At 42.6% G+C, this 18816-nt stretch overlaps 1 protein-coding gene across 1 annotated transcript in view; it reads right to left on the bottom strand.

Annotated features, from left to right (window-relative positions):
* Positions 1-18816, bottom strand: part of alpk3a (alpha-kinase 3a) — a 22327-nt gene extending 3511 nt beyond the window's left edge. The window contains exons 1-13 of the mRNA XM_029667999.2: positions 18742-18816; positions 18103-18382; positions 17073-17194; positions 14453-14570; positions 12894-14298; positions 2875-5308; positions 2480-2627; positions 1727-1854; positions 1600-1635; positions 1205-1479; positions 663-751; positions 254-471; positions 114-162 (exon numbers count right to left, since the gene is read on the bottom strand). Of these exons, the coding sequence (XP_029523859.2) occupies positions 114-162; positions 254-471; positions 663-751; positions 1205-1479; positions 1600-1635; positions 1727-1854; positions 2480-2627; positions 2875-5308; positions 12894-14298; positions 14453-14570; positions 17073-17194; positions 18103-18242 (5162 nt within the window). The 5' untranslated portion in view covers positions 18243-18382; positions 18742-18816. The remainder of the gene's footprint in view (positions 1-113; positions 163-253; positions 472-662; positions 752-1204; positions 1480-1599; positions 1636-1726; positions 1855-2479; positions 2628-2874; positions 5309-12893; positions 14299-14452; positions 14571-17072; positions 17195-18102; positions 18383-18741) is intronic.

Below are 18816 nucleotides of genomic sequence, written 5' to 3'. Positions count from 1 at the left end.
TGGACCAACTGGTAAAACATTAACACAGTATAGACCTACTTCAAATACTAGCATCAATAAGTATTTCCATATGACAACCTAAATATATTATTCTGATATTTCAATATACAAACCCCTTTGATTTTGTGACGATTCTAACTTTAGTGATCTTCGGTCCAACACCTGAAAGAAACAAAGTACATGGATCATATTGTTATTTGAACTGACTTTGTTCATCTTTTTGGGAATGACCCTGTCTGCTAGTCTTTCTTACCCTCCAGCCCAGTAACCAGTAAGTTGCCGTTTGTCCATTGGTGGATCCAATGCTGGAAGGAGCAGCATTTCATTTCCACCTCTGAGGTGGCTCTGGTGATCAGCCTGCCTTTGGCATCCATCATACAGTACTTAAGGAAGATGCCCTTCAGGTCAGCCTCCACAGTGGCGTAAGGGACAGAGTTGGCAGGGCGGTACACCAGATAGAGAGGGCTCACTCTGTGTAAAGATGCAGAAAAACAAAGGTGTTAGCACGTGCAGGGAAAGAATTACATAATCATACTCAGCTGTTTTTTGTCCTCAATTTACTCATACTATTGTGTATTGATAGTGATCATTGATAAGTGTATTGATAAAAAAAAACATGTTTTAATTATCAAAATATACATTGCAGTCATTATATTACTTACTCCAGTGAAAAGCCAAAGTTTTCAATCACCCTCGCCTCAGCTGCAAAGATTTTGCAATACTCTCGAACTGTGTTTTGGATTTTGCACTCCTGGTGAGACAAAATGTGAAGATATGCCATATGCGTTTTCTCTACACTGAGGCTCTTCAATTCAATTGTTACACCAATCAACGCTGGTTATGCATTGGTATGAACCCTGGACTCAGTCTCTGACTTAGTACCCGAAAGCTATTATTCGATAACACCACAAGACCAGGGTCATATGCATTAAGGCACACCGTAGCAAAATGTTTTGCAACAGAAATCTAAAGTTCAGGTAGTCCCTTCCCTCCCTGTTTCAGTCCATTTTCTTCTGTTTGGTGCCTAATAAATACGACCCAGTAGAGATGACTTCCTATGTTGCAATACCAAACAACAGCTGACCATTTCTGTACATTTTTTCAAGCTTAACACAGAAATGCAGAGTCGGAGCAATACATAACTCTATAGTAGAGCTGTTCTTGTGATGAAATGTACTGTACATACATGTACAATAAGACTCACTTGCTTAGTAATTTCCATGTTTTTCTCTGCAAGGTTGCTCTCCTGTTTGGTCCCATAGGCGATGGGGCTTTGTAATTTAATGATACAGGTGGTTCCGGACTCAAACACAGGGTCTAGGCCATAGATAACCTTCACCCTGCAGGCCTTATGTGCACAGCCCTCTCCCAGATGGGCCTCCTGTGTCATGATGCGCCCAAATAACTTCTCCCCCCAGTAGCCCGGGTCTGCTAGGCCTTTGGTGAATAGCATTGGAGTCATTTCCATCTCTTCTCCAACTGTAAAGAACACAATATGAATGTCAGAAGCTCTCCACAGGAGTAGTAACACTGTTAGAATAATTGCTATAAGGTATCCAACAAACCTACTAAAAACCTCTCAGTGCCTGTGAGGCTTACCTTCTAAATCCTCCCGCAGGAAGTACTCTGAAAGTACTGCAGAAGAAGAGAAAACAATCACAAATGGAAAAAATTGTTGAAATAATATTGTGTGATTTCAAAATTATGTTCAGTTGACATCACTTACGGTCTACGCTGAGAAGGAAGTCAGTGGAATCTGTCCCAAATTCGTTCTTGATTGAGCAGCCATACACTCCACAATCTCGACTGGATGTCTGGACGATAGCCAGCGCCACTTGGCTTTCATCTCCTCCACTGGGAAATAAAGGAAAATAAACAGGTTGACGTGACACAAGGCATACGCTCACAGCATATTCAAACACTCACGGCATATTCAATATCGTATTCACCTCCACAAGAGGTCACTGTGAGACTGAGAGAGACAGTAGTGCTGCGTGCCGTGCTTGGCGAGGGGAGATTTTGCTGACCCAGCAGCCAATAGCACAGATCCAGACTTTAATGTCCCCTGGTGATTGCGAAATAGAGTGTCTCAGTTTACAGTGGCTGTGTCTGGCCTTGCGTCACAGTAAGGCTCAGAGCTGGGTGGACTCCCTGGTCACATGTGCTGGATACCTCTCAGAGTGAGAATGAAAGAATGCCATGACTGTGTGATGGCCACGCTGGTATAATTAAAGGCTGTTCATCTTCACAACATTAGTCCTTCATATATAGCATATGGCTCAGATTAACCAGTCTATTGGGCTATTAATTAATGTTTACAGAATCACTTTACAAAGCAACTGTTTTCAGAGGGCTGGTGTCTAACACTGTAACTACATAATGGCTTTGATCAGGTTGAGTATAAATGATATTTCACCACTAGATTGTATTGCAAGCAGATACTGTAAACTCTGGGATGGGAGATTGCCTAGAGATTTACCTTCTTTTCACCTCTACTATCTCTTCCTCGTCCCTGTACCACTTGATGGTAGAGTCACTGAGCACGTTGAAGAACTGGCACCAGAGCTTCAAGTGTCCTGAGGCATCTGGGAAAGGCTCTCCCCTGATCTTACGGATAACCTGAGGAGCTGGTGGGAGAGGGAGGGGGGACAACAAGGTAAAGATATACTGTACATGATACTCTCTAATGTTTTCACTTCCTCCTGTGGAAGCTTCCTGATCAGCCCACCCTGATAGGAGACACGTGTCTACTGTACAGTCCCTGAGTTACCAACACCAAGAGATGAGCAAAACAACAATATTGTGTTAATATAAAACAACTAACTAATTTAAAATCAAACACAATCTCCTACTTGTCCTATTTTATTGTTTTACCTTTGAAGGGGTTCTGCTTCTCCTTCTCAGGAGGTTTGACCTCAGTCTTGGGGCTCTCTGGCTCCTCAGTGCTGATCTCTTCCACAACTTTGGGCACCTCCAGGGTGGCCTTCCTACGGCTCAAAAGAGGGGACCGTCTCTCCAGCGGTGGGGTCTGTGAGCCTGCTGGGGCCTGCAGGAATGCTGCCCTGCGAGCCTGACTGGGTGACATATATGGAGCCTCCTTCTTGACCTGGGTGTCCAGCGGACTACCACCCACACCCAGTGCCACCACTACCCCAACCCCTTCTCCCTCCCTGGGGATGAAGATCTTGCGGCGAGCTCCAGAGGCCAGCTCTTCGGGCGTGGCAGAGCGGATGAGGGTCAGACTGTCCCTTCTTTTCAGCCTGGGGCTGCTCTCACAGGACAGGGAGGACGTTGGGGTGTCTCCAACACTCTGCTCCGATACTGCCTTCTCACTGTTAAGAGGGTCATCCACAGTAATGGCAGGGGGAGTCCTTGACGTGAGCCTGCGGAGACTGCTGGGACTCCTGGGGGGTGTTGGGGGTTTGACAGCAAGCCTTTCAATAGGGTTTCTTTCTCTTGGTTCATCGCCAATGATGTAAGACTCTATCCTTGACTCTTTGAGTGGTTTTACTTTTTCAGTTTCAGTAAAACTGATGTCCCCAGCTTTTTGCATTGTTGTTACTTCTGTTGGCATTAAGGCTTTATATGACACAGAGGGGATGTTGTCTATCATACTCTGTTCCTTTGTTTCTATAGTCTGTTTCTGTGGCTCACTATGGGTTTTGTCAGACTCATAGGAAGTAACATTTTCAAAATCACTCTTGACCCCCCTGAGCATATCCGCCAATGATTCTGATTCTTTATTCTCATTTTTAGGAAGCTCCTTGCTTTCAGAAATAGGAGGGACCACACGCAGAGGCACACTGGGTGCTTCCTTTGGCTTTCCTCTATCTAAGACGTGGGGCTTGACATGTGGATATTCATGATCTATTTTCCTGAGTTTACTGTCATCAGTATAGGAAACATTTATTGCAGGAATTAACGTCTTTGTGAGCCACTCATTCTTTATGTTAGTTGACTGCTCTGCCGTAGGTGTTTTTGCCTCTTCAACTGGTTGTGGAACTTCCTGCAATTTCTCTGTTGGTCGGATGATTTCATCATTCCACATACTTTCTTGAGTGGGTGTCACATCTATAACCACTGGGGTAAAAGCTGAGCTGTTTTCTGCTATCATTATGCCTGACACATCATTTGCAACATCCTTTTGGAAAACGTCTGTCTCTGATGAAGGTTCATTGGGTGTAATAGGTATCAATGGCTGTGTAGGCTCTTTGACTTCTGCTTCCATAATCTCTATATTTGGTATAATCATTTGCTCTTCTTTTATCTGTTGTTCTGGCACAATTATTTTGATTTCTGGGATTCTAAGAGCAGAATCTACCATTCTAATCTGTGGTACATTTCCAAAGTATCCACCCAGATGAGTGGAATTAGCCTCTGGGCTGGTAACTGATGCTGACACTGGTGGCACAGGGGACACAATGACAGAGCCTTTCACAGGCTGGGTCTCTGAGTGGATCTTAGATTCACCCAGCACTTCCACCTTTATTTCAGTCACCTTTTCTTCTGTTTCAACATGTCTCTCAATAGTGCGGGTCGGCACTTCGTTTCTCTCTAAGTTCACATCCTTTTGCTCAGACATTTTCTGCACAATAGGTGCCACCTGTTCTTGTATCTTCAGGTTGCCAAATGAACTGTCCACAAAACTTTTCTCCAAAGCAGGAGAATATTCCACTTTTAAGGCACTTTCAAGACTTTCCTCCAAAGCTAAGGTAGAATTCTCTTTTATGTTGAGATATTGGTCCCCCCCTGCCACAGGAGGGCATTCCTTTGGTGTATTTTGACCATCATTCTCTGAACTCTCTGGGAGCAAACTTTTGAAATGAATCTCCTTGTTATGTATCTTCTCTCTCCTCTCCTCTAAAACACTCACATTTAAAGTGGGACATGGTTGATTCTCTGCTTTGACATCACCTTTCTCTCCTTTCTCCTCAAAAGCACAAGAACATTTATTTTGTGTCTCATAGACACTTCCAATGCCCTTCTCATCCACATGCATTACCTTCTCTTTCTCACTTTCTGTGGTTACTGTCATCAGGCCGAGGTTGACTGTGGGTGAGACATTATTGTTAGGAGCACTCCCGCTTTCACCCACACTAGTGCGGTTTGACATATGGGAACTTGCTCCACTGCTGGGGTCTGGGCTCCATGGAGTGTCAGATGGACCCTGTTTGTGTAAATCTTCAGTTTTGGCATCATGTCTTGTCACCTGATCAGTCCCGGAAGAAAACACTTGGATGTTTGGCTCATGTGGGGCTGAGACAATCACATGGGGGACAGGGTCTGCCTGGGTCTGGTCCACAGTTGCCTTGAGGCAAAAACAAACACAGCTGTTTAGTACCACAAAACATCAACACACTCAAATGGTATTTGGAAATCCCTGAACAACACAGTGGCGACCCGTCGTTCAGGGCAGGTGGGGCAGGGCCCCATCTGTTTTGAGCCCAACCTGTTTAGCTAAAAAAAAGGAAAAAAACATTTTGTTGTTGGATTTTGTTTGTTGCCTGTTTTACATGTTATTTTGGCAATAATACGTGTCACATATCAGTTTGCAACAATGTAAAAAATGTATAATTGAGTTAATAAAGCCACATACAAACATGGTCTCTTTTTTGCTTTCTTGAGAAAGGCCGCTCCAAAATGCTGGTGTTTCAGCCTACAGTAGCTCAGTTCTTTCTGTGGTGGTGGGGCAGCCAGCAGAAGATACGGAGCATAGGGGTTGGTAATGTCCTCTAGTTATAGCGTGATTGGCTCAGTGTTCTGTCACTCATAGGGACACTCCATCACCGCAAAATTTACGGGGAGAGCTTGAAAATTCAAGCCCCTTGGGTGCTGCCATTGAGTTACATTAGAAGAGCCCATCCAAGAATGCTCAAGGTCATTGGCCACAGATAAAATTAAGTCAAATCACGTTATATCTACCGTTGCTTTTATTGGACGGATCATGTCAACATCATACTTTCAAAATCTTAGCTAGCAAACTAGCAGTCATCATCATGAATCAAGTCGACAATCTACTGGCAAATCTTTTTCAATCCTTATCATATGACGAGAAATAATGAAGAGCAATAATAGATAAAACGTATCCGTGCTCGTGGACATGAACATTATACAACAAGTTGGAAATTGCAAATTTAACAATGAGTGGTTTGGAAGGAATCAGTGGTTAACTGCAAGTGTTGAAAAGCAATCACTAGCCTGGTATTCAGTGGAGTCGGTGTGTGGTCCAAGTCTGGGGTTAAGGGTGTCTTTTCCGAGAGTAAAAGAATAAACATTCAACATTGGCCATGCTGTCAATCCAGCATGACTTCTGCCGTGTTCAAAACAACTGGAAAATCGTAACTGAGATATCCCAGACTTCAGTTAGTTCAAAACAACTGGAAAATCGTAACTGAGAAATCCCAGACTTCAGTTAGTTCAAGACAACTGGGAACTCATAAAAAAAATTTGCTCCGACTGGGAAAATATTTTTTGAACAGTCATCCAACTCTAAATTGCAAGTCGAGAACTCAGGCCTCTTTCTAGACCTCCGACCGGAAGATCACTGACATCATGATTCAACCTTGTTTTTTTCTGAGTTCACAGTTGTCTTGAAAGCACCATAAATATAGAGAATACCAGACTTGATGACAAAGTTTGATGACAAGATTTGTCTACGAAGGACCGTCACGCCACCTTCCTGTTCAAGTGAGCACAGCACAACAAGGTAAGTCCAAAAATGTCTTGTATGATGCTGCATAAATGATGTAATATGTCAGGGAGATGTGTATACTGTAGCTAAGAAAGTAATACTAAGTGTATGTTGTGTAGTAAGCTGTTAGTAGCCCATGTGCCTCAACCTAATAATTTGGTCCCTTTTCCCCTCATAATTTAGCCTTCTGTTCTGACTTGGTGGTGCACATTTAGCCTATAGCCTGTTTTAGAGCAATGTCATCATCAAATATTATAAGAGCTTTCATTGTCTGCTTATGGGTCCCCTTTATTTCAAATAAAATCAAATTGTATTTGTCACATATGCCGAAGACTTTACCGTGAAATGCTTACTTACCAGCCCTTAACCAACAAAGCAGTTCAAGAAATAGAGTTAAGAAAATATTTGCTATGTATAACACAATAAGATTACATAACAACAATGAGGCTATATACAGGGGGTACCGGTACCAGCGGGTCAATGTAAATAGTCCAGCTGGCCATTTGATTAATTGTTCAGCAGTCTTATGGCTTTGGGGTAGAAGCTGTTAAGGAGCCTTTTGTACCTAGACTTGGTGCTCCGGTACCGCTTGCCATGCGGTAGCAGAGAGAACAGTCTATGACTTGGGTGACTGGAGTCTTTGACAGTTTTTTGGGCTTTCCTCTGACAGCGCCTAGTATATAGGTCCTGGATGACAGGAAGCTTGGCCCCAGTGACGTATTGGGCCATACGCACTACCCTCTGTAGCGTCTTACAGTCGGATGCCGAACAGTTGACATACCAGGTGGTGATGCAACCGATCAGGATGCTCTCGATGGTGCAGCTGTAGAACTTTCTGAGCATCTGCGGACCCATGACAAATATTTTCAGTCTCCTGAGGGGGAAAAGGTGTTGTCGTGTCCTCTTCACGACTGTCTTGATGTGTTTGGAACATGACAGTTTGCTGGAGATGTGGACACCAATGAATTTGAAACTCTAGAGCCGCTCCACTACAGCCCTCCTTTTCCTGTAGTCCACGATCATCTCCTTTGTCCTGCTCATATCTGACCTCCTCTCTGACCTCCTCCTTATAGGCTGTCTCATCGTTGTCGGTGATCAGGCCTACTGTCATCAGCAAACTTAATGATGGTGTTGAAGTCGTGCTTGGCCACACAGTTGTGAGTGAACAGGGACTACAGGAAGGGACTAAGCACCCACCCCTAAAGGGAACCGGTGTTGATGATCAGCATGGCAGATGTGATGTTGCCTACCCTTACCACCTGGGGGCGGCCATCAGAAAGTTTTGAGGATCCAGTTGCAGAGGGAAGTGTTTAGTCTACGGTGTTGAACGCTGAGCTGTAGTCAACAAACAGCATTCTCACATAGGTGTTCCTTTTGTCCAGGTGAGAAAGTGCAGTATGGAGCGTGATTGAGATTGTGTCATCTGTGGATCTGTTGGGGTGGTATGCGAATAAGAACGGGTCTAGGGTTTCCGGGATGATGGTGTTGATGTGAGCCATGACCAGCCTTTGAAAGCACTTCATGGCTACGATGTAAGTGCTACGTTACCTTCGCATTCTTGGGCACAGGGACTATGGTGGTCGGCTTGAAACATGTAGGTATTACAGACTCGGTCAGGGAGAGGTTTAAAATGTTAGTGAAGACACTTGCCAGTTGGTCCGCACATGCTCTGAGTACACACCCTGGTAATACGTCTGGCCCAGCGGTCTTGTGAACAGTGACCAGTTTAAAAGTCTTGCTCACATCGGCTACGGAGAGCGTGATCACACAGTTGTCCGGGAACAGCTGGAGCTTCCATGCATGCTTCAGCGTTGCTTGCCTCGAAGCGAGCATAAAAGGCATTTAGCTCGTCTGGTGGGCTTGCGTCACTGGGCAGCTTGCGGCTATTGTTTTATACCATCTATTGCATCTTTCCTATGCCGCTTGGTCATTGCTCATCCATATATTTATTTATATGTATATATTCTTATTCCATTCCTTTACTTAGATTTGTGTGTATTAGAAAGTTGTTGTGGAATTGTTAGATTACTTGTTAGATATTGCTGCACTGTCGGAACTAGAAGCACAAGCATTTCGCTACACTCGCAATAACATCTGCTAACCATGTGTATGTGACCAATACCATTTGATTTGATTTGATTTGGCTGGGTTTCCCTTTGTAATCCGTTATAGTTTGCAAGCCTTGCCACATCCGACGAACGTCAGAGCCAGTGTAGTAGGATTCAATCTTAGTCCTGTATTGACGCTTTGTCTGCTTTATGGTTCTTCTGAGGGCATAGCGGGATTTCTTATAAGCGTCTGGATTAGTGTCCTGCTCCTTTAAAGCAGCAGCTCTAGCCTTTAGCTCGGTGCGGATGTTGCCTGTAATCTATGAACATATCTGGTTTGGGATATGTACTGTAAGGACGATGTCCTCAATGCACTTATTGATGAAGCCGGTGACTGAGGTGGTATACTCCTCAATGCCAATGATGAATTATGGAACATATTCCACTCTGTGCTCACAAAACAGTACTGTAGCATAGCATCCGTATCATCGGGCCACTTCCGCATTGAGCGAGTCACTGGTACTTCCTGCTTTAGTTTTTGCTTGTAAGCAGGAATCAGGAGGATAGAGTTATGATCAGATTTGCCAAATGGAGGGCGAGGGAGAGCTTTGTATGTGTCTTTGTGTGTGCAGTAAAGGTGGTCTAGAATTGTTTTTTTCTCTGGTTGCACATGTGACATGCTGGTAGAAATAAAGTAAAACGGATTTAAGTTTGCCTGCATTAAAGTCCCCAGCCACTAGGAGCGCCACTTCTGGATAATCATTTTCTTGTTTGCTTATCGCCTTACACAGCTCAATGAGTGCGGTCTTAGTGCCAGCATCGGTTTGTATATATATATATTGTATATAGACAGCTACGAATAACATAGATGAGAACTCTCTTGGTAGATAGTGTGGTCTATCATGAGGTACTCTACCTCAAGTGAGCAATATTTTGAGACTTCTTTAACATTAGACATGTTAAACCAGCCAGCTCTATGTTATCCGTGCTCGTCGTTCAGCCACAACTCGGTGAATCATAAGATATTACAGATTTTGATGTCCCGTTGGTAGGATATTCTCGACCGTAGATCATCGAGTTTGTTTTCCATTGATTGCACGTTGGCCAATAGAACCAATGGTATGCCGATTTACTCACTCGCCTACGAATCCTAACAAGGCATCCAGACCTTCTCCCTCGGTATCTCCGCCTTTTCTTCACGCGAATGACGGGATGTGGACCTGTTCTCCGGAAAGCAGTATATCCTTTGCATTGGACTCATTAAAGAAAAAATCTATGTCCAGTTCAAGGTGAGTAATCACTGTTCTGATATCCAGAAGCTCTTTTCGGTCATAAGAGACGGTAGCAGCAACTTTATGTACATAATAAGTTACAAACAATGCAAAAAAACTAACAAAATAGCACAGTTGGTTAGGAGCCCGTGGAACGGAAGCCATCCCCTCCGGTGCCATTATCATAGATTAGCTTTTAAAGATGACCACTGATATAATATAAAGCTAGAACATCTAAAGATCCCTATACAGTATCAGAGTTTTCATCATACGTGAACTGTTAAACCTTTGTGAACATGTTGTATCAGCAGACGTTTACGTAGTGTTGTTTGACCACGGACAATATATAATTATTTTAACAACCTTTCAGTTTCAATGAACTCGCCCTTACCATATTGAGTAGGCTAGAGGTTAGTTGAAGCCAAGATTTGGCAAATACAAAGAGTTTTTCAAAACTGAGAGCTTTGTCTACATATGATAAGCTAAACAGCTCCTCTTTTTTCCATACAAGGAAACAACCTGTAGTCAAACTACTGCTACTATATTAAACATGGCAGTATAATCAACAAAATAATCATATGATTTGATGATACAAAGATGCAATAAATTCAAGCATTCTTATACTTTGTTCTGTTTCATGCGGTTCCATTTTGTAGTAATGTATGTGAAGGGAGACCATTGTGTTATGATAATTGAGGTGTTTACCTGTCAGGCAGGTTAAAGTATCCTGAGAAGGGACCGGTTGTGTTGAAATTGGGGATTTCCCCAGTCCTTTAACAGGTGTGTTATTTACACAATGAGCTAGTGAGCTGAATGAATGAGTGCCTGTCTGATGGCAAGGGACCATAAACTGATCCCAGCTCAAGTGACTCATGCTCAAAGTAATTTACTGTTGCCCAGCACATGCTCAGGAAATTTGGGGAAATAGGGACAACACCTACGTGACTTTAACTTAAAAGTCATAAATTATATTTGTGTCAACATATTTCCTGTTTTGAAAAACTGAACCTAATAAAAGTAACAATGCCTGAGGCAAAAGCAATTTCCATCTTAATTCAAACAAATGTTTCAGACAATTAAAAAATTATATTTTAATGCAATCTTCTTTTTCCTGGATTACAGGTTTGTTTGAAGAGCACTATGTAGTTTACACTGAATAATAACATTTATCATTTTGAGGAACCTATGTCAGTCCTATCTACAACTTCCCCTGACTTTTTTCTTAGGTCATTAATGATAAATCACTTTCATGTGCTCCTGACAGAAACAAGCCACGTGAAGTTCTATGACAACATGTTTGAACAGGAGAGCCCATAAAATAGAAGTTGTGGTTAATGGAGAGGAACTGGTGTCACGTTCAATCTAAAGATGGAGCTCTGGCAAGAACTAGGCCTCTTTATTTCACTGAAGTTTCACTCTTGTGCGCAAGCACAAGTTCTGACGAATGTTATGAGTTCCTCCAACTGATTTGCTCCAACATCTAACATTAACTCGCCACAACAGAAAAGGGGAGTTGCAGTTCCACATTATGGAGAAACCTGTTAACAAAACCACTGCTTGCCAGGTGTAAGTGTGTGTTAAGAGTGGAGAGCAGCTCCCCTTACTGCACATGCTCTTCTAATCCAATACAAACACACTGGACAGAAGACTTGGAGGTTAATGAAATTAGCACCATAGGGGACTAATAGAATCTGTGTCATCATGTGTCACTGGCATTGAGCGAGATGTGGATTCTAGTTGCATTACTGACACAATCTTTCAGCATTTCAACTAGAAGGGAAGTAAATCCATGAAATAAAAGCATATCTGTTTGCCAGTGAAGTTAATCCATGATGAGCCATACTGTTACATAGTCTACAGTATAACATGGAACTGAACAGTGCCAGTAAATCATGTGGGCAGGATTACAATCAAACAACCATTACATCATCCAGCAGAGCTCATTGTTGAAATGTAATCCTATTTCATGATCACAACATAATGGTAGGCTTATCTTATTGTCTTCAGTACATGCAAACGAAAGCTAATACAACCCTGAGAGTTTGACAGGGAGATAGAAGCACCAGTGCCCAGTCACTACGTTTGGAGAGGCTTCCTCCATTACAGAAGAGACAGAGTTTTATGTGCCCAATGTGTCCAATGTGAAGAGGTCCTACTCTCATGCCAGGGCCTGCCTCAGAGACCACAAGACCCTGGTACTCTGTGTCTACACGCTCAGCCATCTTTGGCATGTCGGTCCAATTTTGACAAGTGGATTACCGTTAAAGCCCAGTGGGAAAGAGTGCACAGAGAATTACAACATTTGTTTCATCAGTGCAATTTAAAGTTTTTGTAAAGACACATTTTTTCATAACCTCATCCAATCTCTATGAGAATTATTTGTATTGGTCAAGAGCAGACTGCCCCAACAGTCTCATTCTTTTATACAAGTTGACATGTTCATGTAGGCAAGTTCCTTGTTTCCCTCCCTACATTGTGCGAGGTGTAGCTCTCGAGTGATACTAATGCACTGAAACTTACACTCTCAACAGTCTAGATGGTGTAACAGAGCCTGGATGACTGTTGCGGATGGTTTCCTAAATGGGCTAGTGTGTTCTGTCTGCTCCAGAGCGTAGGTGGTGCCTACAAACACAGTACAACTAACAAACCCATAGTCTCTGATACCATTCATCTGCATCCACCATGTTCTCCGTAGTCTGGACTCTGGACATTATCTGTCTATTTGCTGTGGCTTAATCATTTGTACAGTTTTGGCTGTTGGCCTGGTGTGGTTAGATTCAAGTCTTGTTGCACAAATGTACACTCTATAAATAACCCGGCCTACTGCAGTGTGAGACTGAGACTGAGCGGTCAAGATGATCTCAGAAGCAACAAGGTACTTACCTCACTGAGGGCGGGAGGGCCAGATGTGGGCACTGTCTCTGTACTGCTGCTGATCATCACCTCCGGACATACCTCCTTCTGCTCAACATGCTCCAGTGAATCAGGCACACTCTCTGGTGCTCTTCTGGGAGCTGGCAGGGGTTCTTCTGAGTGTGAAACAGTAAATCCATGCTTGTGTTCAGCTGGGTTCAACCTCTCAAATGACGCTAGCTGCTTGTGTGGTACGTTAGTTTTTGGTGCTACTACCGCCATGGGCACTGTCTCCTCTGTGGGGGTTTTATACACATCATCATCTGGCTCCTGTGGATGGGGAGGGCTAGGGTACGGCTGTGTTGGGGCAACTGGATGACCTCTGTCCTTCTCCTGACCTTTCACATGATGATCAGAAGAAGCATGATCCTTCTTACTCTTACCAAAGAAAAAGTATTTGACTGAGTGGAGCACATTGGAAAGTGTTTCCTGAATGTGGTGGTAATCTTGAGGATCTCCCTCCTTATGGACATGCGTCTTAGCCTCCATTCTGACCTCTGAGGTAGTGTTGTTATGTCCTGTTGTCCTTTGCAACTGCTCTGCCTCTCTTGCTCTCTCAATTGACATTTTCTCTCTTTCCTGTTCTTCTCCAAGCATCCTCTCTCTCTCCGCCCTTCCTCTTTCTGCCCTCTCTCTCCCCTTCTCCTCTCTTTCTTTCTGTTTTTCTGCATTTGTTTTAGGATCTGTAGTAGTAGTATCCATTGCCTCCATTGCCACAGTTTCCTCCACTCGTGCAGGGATCTTCTTTTCTTCAGCAGTCTGTGAATGAAGGGTCTCTGACAGAAATTGAGCCAAACTTATTCCTCCATCATATGCATTTTCACTGGTGCCCGGTCCTGTATGACTACTGTTACTGCTAACAACCCCAGAATCTATACCATTTGAGATCTTCATCTTTTTTTTGGCAAAGATTTCTGTGGTTGGGGGCTTGGTGGTGACAATCTCCACATTGTCAAAGTCATTGTTGGGAGTCTTGCTCCCATTCTCTGTAGTCGTCACTGGGGCCAGTTCACTGACTTCAGCACTGGCCCCATTAGGTTCTACAGCCACTGCCCCCTGGCTGACTGTGTTCTCCTCCCCATTCGGTGGTGAAGAGAGGGCACTTGGGGTCCGGCGCTTCCTCTGAGGGGCAATCGGGCTGTTCTGGAGAGGCTTCTGTTCCTGAGGATCCTTCTGGACATTCTCATTTCCCCTTCTCCTGCTCTCTTCCAACTCCCTCTTCTTGTTCTCTGCCTTCTCTTTCAGCTTGCCAAAGAACCTCTGGTGGATCTTGAACTCGCTCATGGTGCCCACCTCCAGAACCCCAGAGCAGGAGACAATGCCTTTGCTGTTCCTGGCTGAAGCCTGATAGATGGCTGCATCATCCACTGTGCAGCTGGAAAGAGAGAGACTCAAATCATTTTGGGAACAGTGCAGGCACCATTGAGCACAGGAATACACATCTTCTAAACCCAAATTGTAATTGTTGAATTTCGTGACATTTATTATCTGGTGTAAATTGTGTATTGTATTCTCATTGCCTTACATACTTGTAAATTTGGAGTGTGTGTGTTTTTCCATTGCGGCCAATTTCATATTTTGGAAGACCGCAGTATCGGTCCAACTCCATGTCGTCTCTGTACCACGTCAGTTCTGGGGCTGGGTTTCCTGTGGACATCACATGGAGATGGTAAGTTGAAGTCGGAAGTTTACATACACCTAAGCCAAATACATTTAAACTCAGTTTTTCACAATTCCTGACATTTAATCCTAGTAAAAATTCCCTGTCTTAGGTCAGTTAGGATCACCACTTTATTTTAAGAATGTGAAATATCAGAATAATAGTAGAGAGAATTATATATTTCAGCTTTTATTTCTTTCATCACATTCCCAGTGGGTCAGAAGTTTACATACTCTCAATTAGTATTTGGTAGCATTGCCTTTAAAGTGTTTAACTTTAAACGTTTCGGGTAGCCTTACACAAGCTTCCCACAATAAGTTGGGTGAATTTTGGCCCATTCCTCCTGACAGAGCCGGTGCAACTGAGTCAGGTTTGTAGGCCTTCTTGCTTGCCCACTAATTTTCTATAGGATTGAGGTCAGGGCTTTGTGATGGCCACTCCAATACCTTGACTTTGTTGTCCTTTAAGCCATTTTACCACCATTTTGGAAGTTTTCTTGGGGTCATTGTCCATTTGAAAGACCCATTTGAGACCAAGCTTCAACTTCCTGACTGATGTCTTGAGATGTTGCTTCAATATATCCACATCATTTTCCTCCCTCGTGATGCCATCTATTTGTGAAGTGCACCAGTCCCTCCTGCAGCAAAGCACCCCGAAACATAACAATGGTCATTATGGCCAAACAGTTCTATTTTTGTTTCATCAGACCAGAGGATACTTCTCCAAAAAGTATGATCTTTGTCCCAATGTGCAGTTGCAAACCGTAGTCTGGCTTTTTGATGGCGGTTTTGGAGCAGTGGCTTCTTCCTTGCTGAGCGGCCTTTCAGGTTATGTCGATTTAGGACTCGTTTTACTGTGGATAGAGATACCTTTGTACCTCTTTCCTCCAGCATCTTCACAAGGTCCTTTGCTGTTGTTCTGGGATTGATTTGCACTTTTCACACCAAAGTACGTTAACCTCTAGGAGACAGAACGAATCTCCTTCCTGAGAGGTATGACGGCTGCGTGGTTCCATACATGCGTACTATTGTTTGTACAGATGAACGTGGTACCTTCAGGCGCTTGGAAATTTCTCCCAAGGATGAACCAGACTTGTGGAGGTCTACAATTTATTTTCTGAGGTCTTGGCTGACTTATTTTTATTTTCCCTTGATGTCAAGCAAAGAGACACTGAGTTTGAAGGTAGGCCATGAAATACAACCACAGATACACCTCCAATTGACTGAAATTAAATAAATTAGTCTCAGAAGCTTCTAAAGCCATGACATCATTTTCAGAAGCTGTTTAAAGGCACAGTCAACTTAGTGTATGTAAACTTCTGACCCACTGGAATTATGATACAGTGAGTTATAAGTGAAATAATCTGTCTGTAAACAATTGTTGGAAAAATTACTTGTGTCATGTGTAACAGTATAGCTTCCGTCCCTCTCCTCGCCTCGAACCAGGGACCCTCTGCACACATCAACCACAGTCACTCACAAAGCATCGTTACCCATCGCGTCTCAAAAGCCACTGGCTGTTGCAGAGCAAGGGGAACAACTACTTCTCGGTCTCAGAGCGAAACACTATTAGCGCACACCCCGCTAACTAGCTAGCCATTTCACATCGGCCACACATGCACAAAGTAGATGTCCTAACCGACTTGCCAAAACTATAGTTTGTTATCAAGACATTTGTGGAGCGGTTGAAAAACAAACTAAGTGTATGTAAACTTCCGACTTCGACTGTACATCACAGACATACAGTGTAAAATAATAACCTGGTTAAAAACTCAAAAAACTATTTTTTATTAGATATAGTTTCATGTTTATCTCTCATTAAGATTATGCCCATATGATCATTATTTTAATTTCCAGGTTACCATTGAAGTATGAACACAGTAGCCATTAGCTGTTTTTTTTCAAGCATCTTATGAATGAATTAATCAGCAATAGAACAAAAGGAACAGAAAGCTTTGAAAGGAAATTGTATCAAGAACAAAGGCCTGTTTCAGACTGCTGCGTCATGGCAGTGTTCAAGGCCACAAGTTCTGCTGCTGTGGTTGAGAAGGGGCCATCTCAGATGCCGGGGGGAAGGAAATAGCAAAACCTGCTTAGATTTTTAATCCTATTTTAGTCTTGCCTCTCTGCGCCAACATTATGCCATTGCTAATTTAGTCTCAGCTGCCTTTACTTTTTAACAGTTTTATTTTATTTTCACATTAATGAATAAGATATAGAAGAAAACATAAGAATAAGCAGTCATAAGCATTTTAAAGTAACTTTTCTCTTTTCATTGTCTTCAATTGACGTTTATATATGCATTACCCTTCTCAATTCATGTTTGCATCGCTGTTCAGAAGTAGGTTTGTTTCTCTGCTTTGATTTCAAACTAACCACAGAATGACTAATACCATCGCCTACTCATAACTATCTAAAGCATTCAAACACACATATGCAAATGCAAGTAATTAGGTCAACTCTGAGGGAGGTTGTTTAGTGTAGGCCTACCTGTAACCACACATGTCAACTTCACATTACAGTTCTCTGACACGGCCTTGGATTTTAAGGTGGTCTCAAATACAGGCTGGGTGTCCTCAGTCAGCTGAGCCATCACACCGAACAATGTACTCCTGGAGACAAAAAATGGTGCTTTAGGTTGAGTGTCTGTTCTTCAGGGCATGTGCTGAAGTACTTTCCAATGAGAAAGCCAATATTTCAAGGATCTTTTAGCCAACCATTATTCATTCTTCACTTCCCACTGGGCACATAGTGGTTGAATCAATGTTGTTTTCACGTCATTTTTACAAAATTACGCTGAAACAATGTGGAATAGATGTCGAATAGACATCATTGCACAGTGTGTTGTTTATTCCAGGGAGGGGAAGAAGGCAGTTCATTATCATTACTGATTGTGAAGGAAGATTGAGATTGCTCTCTCAAATATTTTACATTTCTTAGCAGTTGAGAAAGTGACATGGAAACAGTGCCTATAACGTTGTTGAAAATATACATATAACTTTGTATGAATTAAATTGTATATCAACGTTGATGTCCAATAACATCAAAGAAGTCAATTTAACATATTCACTTACAGCATTGTTAAAAACAGGTGTAGATTTGCTCTTTCAATCTTGGGTGTAACCGGGAAGGGTGGTTAAAATGTTAGAAAGAATGCATTACCTCGATGACCTGATTTGAGAATACATAGAGGAATTCATAGAGGAGGCGAATAAAGGCATCTCATCAGTCATATTGGTGGTTTTGTGTCTTAGATTATTTTACATGGGACTCATTTGTATTTATAAAGTAGGCTACAAATGAAGAATACTTACCGGTATTCTAAGAGCTGTGCTTTTCTTTCGAATACTGAAATACTGTTGCATGGTTATTACTTGCCATGTAACATTTGCATTTTGGACTAGAAAAGGCTCCACAGATATGTTGAGATGGCCAAAGTATCTAATGAATGTGTGTGGTGGACAGAGTCACACTGAAATGCCTAGAGTCGTAATGAAACAAGGAAGAAGAGGTCATCTACCTGTTTCCGGGCCTGACATTGGAGAGGTAGTTGCAGCTCTCCAAGCGGCCATTCGAAGAGCTGACCTCCTCCTCATTGTGGCTGCCGCCGGACCTCCCATTGCCAGAGTAAGAACGGGTCATTGGTCTTCTGGAAGTCATTGTCCACTCAACAGATATTCCCACAAATATAAAGGAAAAGTGTCTACTACAGAAGACTGGTCCTTGAGTAAAAAATGCTCAGCTTGGCATGGATCAAAGCCCCAGTTTCAAGTTGCAGTGTCTTACCGATGTAAGAGTTGCTGGAAAAGAAAGGAGAAAACAGCTGTGAATACTGTAAAAATGTGATCTAGATTAGTCTTTGGGAAACCTTTCAACAACTCAAATAGATCCTTGAATAAAAAATAACATGTATGCACCTTTCTCAAGCAATGTAACAATTATTGAACTAAAATATAATTCAGACAGTGGGTAACTGCTTTCCTTTGACCAAGTTAAGCAGTTGCAATGGAGAATGTTATAAATAGGAACTGCTATCAGGCTCTACAAAGGTTTTTAGGAGTCAAACATAATCCTTAGACATTATTTTACAATTCAGAGGTGAACATTGAACTCAAAGACTTCTTGGTTGAAAGAAAAGTGTATAATATTGTCAACTTACCATTTATAGGCTTTTCAGTGTCCTTTGGAGCCTGATTCCCAGCAGCAAAACTCTGAATGCAATTGTCAATCATAG

The sequence above is a fragment of the Oncorhynchus nerka genome, linkage group LG9a, assembly GCF_034236695.1.
Source record: "Oncorhynchus nerka isolate Pitt River linkage group LG9a, Oner_Uvic_2.0, whole genome shotgun sequence".
Classification (NCBI taxonomy): domain Eukaryota; kingdom Metazoa; phylum Chordata; class Actinopteri; order Salmoniformes; family Salmonidae; genus Oncorhynchus; species Oncorhynchus nerka.
This window is presented reverse-complemented; position numbering and strand designations above follow the sequence as displayed.